This window comes from Glycine soja, chloroplast (assembly GCF_004193775.1).
Source record: "Glycine soja chloroplast, complete genome".
In the NCBI taxonomy this organism is placed as follows: domain Eukaryota; kingdom Viridiplantae; phylum Streptophyta; class Magnoliopsida; order Fabales; family Fabaceae; genus Glycine; species Glycine soja.
In genome coordinates this window covers 142,501-150,000 of record NC_022868.1, presented here as the reverse complement: position 1 = coordinate 150,000, position 7,500 = coordinate 142,501, and the positions used below count along the sequence as shown (strand labels likewise).

At 36.8% G+C, this 7,500-nt stretch overlaps 1 protein-coding gene and 1 non-coding gene across 2 annotated transcripts; one reads left to right on the top strand and one right to left on the bottom strand. All coding sequences in view use genetic code 11, as the record gives it.

Moving 5' to 3' along the window:
• Positions 1-193: 193 nt before the first annotated feature.
• Positions 194-267, bottom strand: trnI-CAU. Its single transcript has one exon. It is a non-coding gene; the product is annotated as a tRNA-Ile (tRNA).
• An 87-nt stretch (positions 268-354) lies between these two features.
• Positions 355-7,218, top strand: ycf2 (hypothetical chloroplast RF21). The gene has a single exon. The coding sequence runs from the start codon at positions 355-357 to the stop codon at positions 7,216-7,218; it is 6,864 nt and encodes a 2,287-aa protein (YP_008816306.1).
• The last annotated feature ends 282 nt before the right edge of the window (positions 7,219-7,500 follow it).

The window sequence follows — 7,500 nt, the reverse complement described above, 5'->3', positions numbered from 1 at the left end:
GGCGATCGGAAAATAAAGAAATAGTGAATTTATTCAAGATAATTATGTACTTACAAAATACCGTCTCAATTCATCCTATTTCATCATATCCGGGATGTGATATGGTTCCAAAGGGTGAACTGGACAGTTCCAATAAGATTTCATTCTTGAACAAAAATCCGATAGACTTATTGGAGGGAGGGTCCCATTGGCGTGCATCCAGTAGGAATTGAACCTACGAATTCGCCAATTATGAGTTGGGCGCTTTAACCATTCAGCCATGGATGCTTAGCGGGAATCCTCGTACATGGTGAATAACCAAATTCCAATTGAAGTGAAATCTTTCGGATAAATCAATGCAATTAGGAGGATTCGATGAAAGGACATCAATTCAAATCCTGGATTTTCGAATTGAGAGAGATATTGAGAGAAATCAAGAATTCTCGCTATTTCTTAGATTCATGGACCCAATTCAATTCAGCGGGATTTTTCATTCATATTTTTTTCCATCAAGAGAGTTTTATAAAACTCTTGGACTCCCGAATTTGGAGTATCCTACTTTCACGCAATTCACAGGGTTCAACAAGCAATCGATATTTCACGATCAAGTATGTAGTACTCTTTGTAGTAGCGGTCCTTATCTATCGTATTAACAATCGAAAAATGGTCGAAAGAAAAAATCCCTATTTGACAAGGCTTCTTACTATACCTATGAATTCCATTGGACCCAAAAATGATACATTGGAAGAATCATCTGAGTCTTCCAATATCAATAGGTTGATTGTTCCGCTCCTGTATCTTCCAAAAGGAAAAAAGATCTCTGAGAGCTATTTCCTGGATCCGAAAGAGAGTACTCGGGTTCTCCCAATAACTAAAAAGTATATCATGCCTGAATCTAACTGGGGTTCGCGGTGGTGGAGGAACTGGATAGGAAAAAAGAGCGATTCTAGTTGTAAGATATCTAATGAAACCATTGCTGGAATTGAGATCTCATTCAAAGAGAAAGATATCAAATATCTGGAGTTCCTTTTTGTATATTATATGGATGATCCGATCCGTAAGGACCATGATTGGGAATTTTTTGATCGTCTTTCTCCGAGAAAGAGGCGAAACATAATCAACTTGAATTCGGGACAGCTATTCGAAATCTTAGTGAAAGACTGGATTTATTATCTCATGTTTGCTTTTCGTGAAAAAATACCAAAGGAAGTGGAGGGTTTTTTCAAACAACAAGGGACTGGGTCAATTATTCAATCAAATGATATTGAGCATGTTTCCCATCTCTTCTTGAGAAACAAGCGGGCTATTTCTTTGCAAAATTGTGCTCAATTTCATATGTGGCAATTCCGTCAAGATCTCTTCGTTAGTTGGGGGAAGAGTCCGCACGAATCGGATTTTTTGAGGAACAACATGTCGAGAGAGAATTGGATTTGGTTAGACAATGTGTGGTTGGTAAACAAGGATCGGTTTTTTAGCAAGGTACGGAATGTATCATCAAATATTCAATATGATTCCACGAGATCTAGTTTCATTCAAGTAACGGGTTCTAGCCAATTGAAAGGATCTTCTGATCAATCCAAGGATTATTTCGATTCCATTAGGAATGAGGATTCGAAATATCACACATTGATCAATCAAAGAGAGATTCAACAACTAAAAGAAAGATCGATTCTTTGTTGGGATCCTTCCTTTCTTCAAACGGAACGAACAGAGATAGAATCAGAGCGATTCCCTAAAATCCTTTCTGGATATTCCTCAATGTGCCGACTATTCATGGAACGTGAGAAGCAGATGAATAATCATCTGCTTCCGCAAGAAATCGAAGAATTTCTTGGGAATCCTGCAAGAGCTACTCGTTCTTTTTTCTCTGACAGATGGTCAGAACTTCATCTGAGTTCGAATCCTACTGAGAGGTCTACTAGAGATCAGAAATTGTTGAAGAAAGAACAAAAGAAACATCTTGTTCTTTCCAGGCGATCGGAAAATAAAGAAATAGTGAATTTATTCAAGATAATTATGTACTTACAAAATACCGTCTCAATTCATCCTATTTCATCATATCCGGGATGTGATATGGTTCCAAAGGGTGAACTGGACAGTTCCAATAAGATTTCATTCTTGAACAAAAATCCATTTTGGGGTTTATTTCATCTATTCCATGACCGGAACAGTGGGAGATACACGTTACACCACGATTTTGAATCAGAAGAGATATTTCAAGAAATGGCAGATCTATTCACTCTATCAATAACCGAGCCGGATCTGGTGTATCATAAGGGATTTGCTTTTTCTATTGATTCCTCCGGATTGGGTCAAAAACATTTCTTGAATGAGTTATTCAACTCCAGGGATGAATCGAAAAATCACTCTTTATTGGTTCTACCTCCTCTTTTTTATGAAGAGAATGAATCTTTTTATCGAAGGATCATAAAAAAATGGGTCCAGACCTCTTGCGGGAATAATTTGGAAGATCCAAAACCTAAAATAGTTGTATTTACTAGCAACAACATAATGGAGGCAGTCAATCAATATAGATTGATCCGAAATCTGATTCAAATCCAATATAGCACCCATGGTTACATAAGAAATGTATTGAATCGATTCAATTGCAACTTCGAATATGGAATTCAAAGGTATCAAATAGGAAATGATACTCTGAATCATCGAACTATAATGAAATACACGATCAACCAACATTTATCCAATTTGAAAAAGAGTCAGAAGAAATGGTTCGATCCTCTTATTTTTATTTCTCGAACGGAGAGATCCATGAATCGGGATCCTAATGCATATAGATACAAATGGTCCAATGGGAGCAAGAATTTCCAGGAACATTTGGACTATTTCATTTCTGAGCAGAATAGCCGTTTTCAAGTAGTGTTCGATCGATTCCATATTAATCAATATTCGATTGATTGGTCTGAAGTTATCGACAAAAAAGATTTGTCTAAGTCACTTTGTTTCTTTTTGTCCAAGTTACTTCTTTTTTTGCCCAAGTTTCTTCTCTTTTTGTCTAACTCACTTCCTTCTTTTTTCTTTGTGAGTTTTGGGGGTATCCCCATTCATAGGTCCGAGATCCACATCTATGAATTGAAAGGTCCGAATAATCCACTCTGTAATCAGTTATTAGAATCAATAGGTCTTCAAATCTTTCATTTGAAAAAATGGAAACCCTTATTATTGGATGACCAAGATACTTCCCAAAAATCGAAATTCTTGATCAATGGAGGAACAATATCACCATTTTTGTTCAATAAGATACCAAAGTGGATGATTGACTCATTCCATACTAGAAAGAATCGCAGGAAATCTTTTGATAACACAGATTCCTATTTCTCAATGATATCCCACGATCCAGACAATTGGCTGAATCCCGTGAAACCATTTCATAGAAGTTCATTGATATACTCTTTTTATAAAGCAAATCGACTTCGATTCTTGAATAATCAATATCACTTCTGCTTCTATTGTAACAAAAGATTCCCTTTTTATGTGGAAAAGGCCTGTATCAATAATTATGATTTTACGTATGGACAATTCCTCAATATCTTGTTCATTCGCAACAAAATCTTTTCTTTTTGCGATGGTCAAAAAAAACATGCTTTTTTGAAGAGAGATACTATTTCACCAATCGAGTCACAGGTATCTAACATATTGATACCTAACGATTTTCCACAAAGTGGCGACGAAGGGTATAACTTGTACAAATCTTTCCATTTTCCAATTCGATACGATCTATTCGTTCGTGGAGCTATTTACTCGATCGCAGACATTTCTGGAACACCTCTAACAGAGGGACAAATAGTCCATTTTGAAAAAACTTATTGTCAACCTCTTTCAGATATGAATATACCTGATTCAGAAGGGAAGAACTTGCATCAGTATCTCAATTTCAATTCAAACATGGGTTTGATTCACACTCCATGTTCTGAGAAATATTTACCATCCGAAAAAAGGAAAAAACGGAGTCCTTGTCTAAAAAAATGCCTTGAGAAAGGGCAGATGTATAGAACCTTTCAACAAGATAGTGTTTTTTCAACTCTCTCAAAATGGAATCTATTCCAAACATATATACCATGGTTCCTTACCTCGACAGGGTACAAATATCTAAATTTCATATTTTTAGATACTTTTTCAGACCTATTGCCGATACTAAGTAGCAGCCAAAAATTTGTATCCATTTTTCATGATATTATGCATGGGTCAGATATATTATGGCGAATTCGTCAGATTCCATTGTGTCTTCCACAATGGAATCTGATAAGTGAGATATGGAATCTGATAAGTGAGATTCCGGGTAATTGTTTACATAATCTTCTTCTGTCCGAAGAAATTATTCATCGAAATAATGAGTTACTATTAATATCGACACATCTGAGATCGCTAAATGTTCAGGAGTTCTTCTATTCAATCCTTTTCCTTCTCCTTGTTGCTGGATATCTCGTTCGTACACATCTTCTCTTTGTTTCTCGAGTCTATAGTGAGTTACAGACAGAGTTCGAAAAGGTAAAATCTTTGATGATTCCATCATACATGATTGAGTTGCGAAAACTTCTGGATAGGTATCCTACATCTGAACTGAATTCTTTCTGGTTAAAGAATCTCTTTCTAGTTGCTCTGGAACAATTAGGAGATTCTCTAGAAGAAATACGGAGTTTTGCTTTTGGTGGCAACATGCTATGGGGTGGTGGTCCCACTTATGGGGTCAAATCAATACGTTCTAAGAAGAAATATTTGAATCTCATCGATCTCATAAGTATTATACCAAATCCCATCAATCGAATCGCTTTTTCGAGAAATACGAGACATCTAAGTCATCCAAGTAAAACAATCTATTCCTTGATAAGAAAAATAAAAAACGTGAATGGTGATTGGATTGATGATAAAATAGAATCCTGGGTCTTGAACAGTAATTCGATTGATGATAAAGAAAGAGAATTCTTGGTTCAGTTTTCTACCTTAACGACAGAAAAAAGGATTGATCAAATTCTATTGAGTCTGACTCATAGTCATCATTTATCAAAGAATAACTCTGGTTATCAAATGATTGAACAACCGGGAGCAATTTACTTACGATATTTAGTTGACATTCATAAAAAGTATCTAATGATTTATGAATTCAATACATCCTGTTTAGCAGAAAGACGTATATTCCTTGCTAATTATCAGACAATTACTTATTCACAAACCTTGCGGGGGGCTAATAGTTTTCATTTCCCATCTCATGGAAAACCCTTTTCGCTCCGCTTAGCCCTACCTCCCCCTAGTAGGGGTATTTTAGTGATAGGTTCTATAGGAACTGGACGATCCTATTTGGTCAAATACCTAGCGACAAACTCCTATGTTCCTTTCATTACAGTATTTCTGAACAAGTTCCTGGATAACAAGCCTAAGGGTTTTCTTATTGATGATAGTGACGATATTGATGATAGTTACGATAGTGACGATATCGACCGTGACCTTGATATGGAGCTGGAGCTTCTAACTATGATGAATACGCTAACTATGGATATGATGCCAGAAATAGACCGATTTTATATCACCTTTCAATTCGAATTAGCAAAAGCAATGTCTCCTTGCATAATATGGATTCCAAACATCCATGATCTGGATGTGAATGAGTCGAATTACTTATCCCTCGGTCTTTTAGTGAACTATCTCTCCAGGGATTGTGAAAGATGTTCTACTAGAAATATTCTTGTTATTGCTTCGACTCATATTCCCCAAAAAGTAGATCCGGCTCTAATAGCTCCGAATAAATTAAATACATGCATTAAGATACGAAGGCTTCTTATTTCACAACAACGAAAACACTTTTTCACTCTTTCATATACTAGGGGATTTCACTTGGAAAAGAAAATGTCCCATACTAATGGATTCGGGTCCACAACGATGGGTTCAAATGTACGAGATCTTGTAGCACTTACCAACGAGGCCCTATCGATTAGTATTATACAAAAAAAATCCATCATAGACACTAATATAATTAGATCTGTTCTTCATAGACAAACTTGGGATTTCCGATCTCAGGTAAGATCGGTTCAGGATCATGGGATCCTTTTCTATCAGATAGGAAGGGCTGTTTCACAAAATGTACTTCTAAGTAATTGCTCCATAGATCCTATATCTATCTATATGAAGAAGAAATCATGTGACGGGGGGGATTCTTATTTGTACAAATGGTACTTCGAACTTGGAACGAGTATGAAGAAATTAACGATACTTCTTTACCTTTTGAGTTGTTCTGCCGGATCGGTCGCTCAAGACCTTTGGTCTCTACCCGGACCTGATGAAAAAAATGGGATCACATCTTATGGACTCGTTGAGAATAATTCTGATCTAGTTCATGGCCTATTAGAAGTAGAAGGCGCTCTGGTGGGATCCTCACGTACAGAAAAAGATTGCAGTCAGTTTGATAAGGATCGAGTGACATTGCTTCTTCGGTCCGAACCAAGGAATCCCTTAAATATGATTCAAAATGGATCTTATTCTATCGTTGATCAGAGATTTCTCTATGAAAAATATGAATCGGAGTTTGAAGAAGGGGGGGGAGTCCTCGACCCACAACAGATAGAGGAGGATTTTTTCAATCACATCGTTTGGGCTCCTAGAATATGGAGCCCTTGGGGCTTTCTATTTTATTGTATTGAAAGGCCCAATGAATTGGGATTTCCCTATTGGGCCAGGTCATTTCGGGACAAGCGGATCATTTATGATGAAGAGGATGAGCTTCAAGAGAATGATTCAGAGTTCTTGCAGGGTGGAACCATGCAGTACCAGACACGAGATAGATCTTCCAAAGAACAGGGCTTTTTTCGAATAAGCCAATTCATTTGGGACCCCGCGGATCCACTCTTTTTCCTATTCAAAGATCAGCCTTTTGTCTCTGTGTTTTCACATCGACAATTCTTTACAGATGAAGAGATGTCAAGGGAACTTCTTACTTCCCAAACAGATCTTCCTACATCTATATATAAACACTGGTTTATCAAGAATACGCAAGAAAAGCATTTTGAATTGTTGATTCATTGCCAGAGATGGCTTAGAATCAATAGTTCATTATCTAATGGATTTTTCCGTTCTAATACTCTATCTGAGAGTTATCAATATTTATCAAATCTGTTCCTATCTAACGAAGCGCTATTGGATCAAATGACAAAGACATTGTTGAGAAAAAGATGGCTTTTCCCAGATGAGATGGTTGTTGCTATCTGCTCCAATAACGAATCATTGGTTTAACTGAATAACTAAAAAAAAAAAAAAAATAGATAGACCTTTCTTTCTCTTCGTCTCAGGTCGATGGATCTTCTCAATTGAAAGATCCCCTATATCGATAATACACATTCCAGTTTGGGAACGTCCGGTGCCAAAGTCATTGAATGGGTAAGTCGCCAATTCCTAAAACGGACTATTTAATGTACTTTATCCGCCCGCTGGGTTACGGGTGGGTATTTTACCAGAGGTTTTGATTGTATCAAATCTACCCCTGTGTGATTTTTGTTGAAGCATATACTCCTCGGG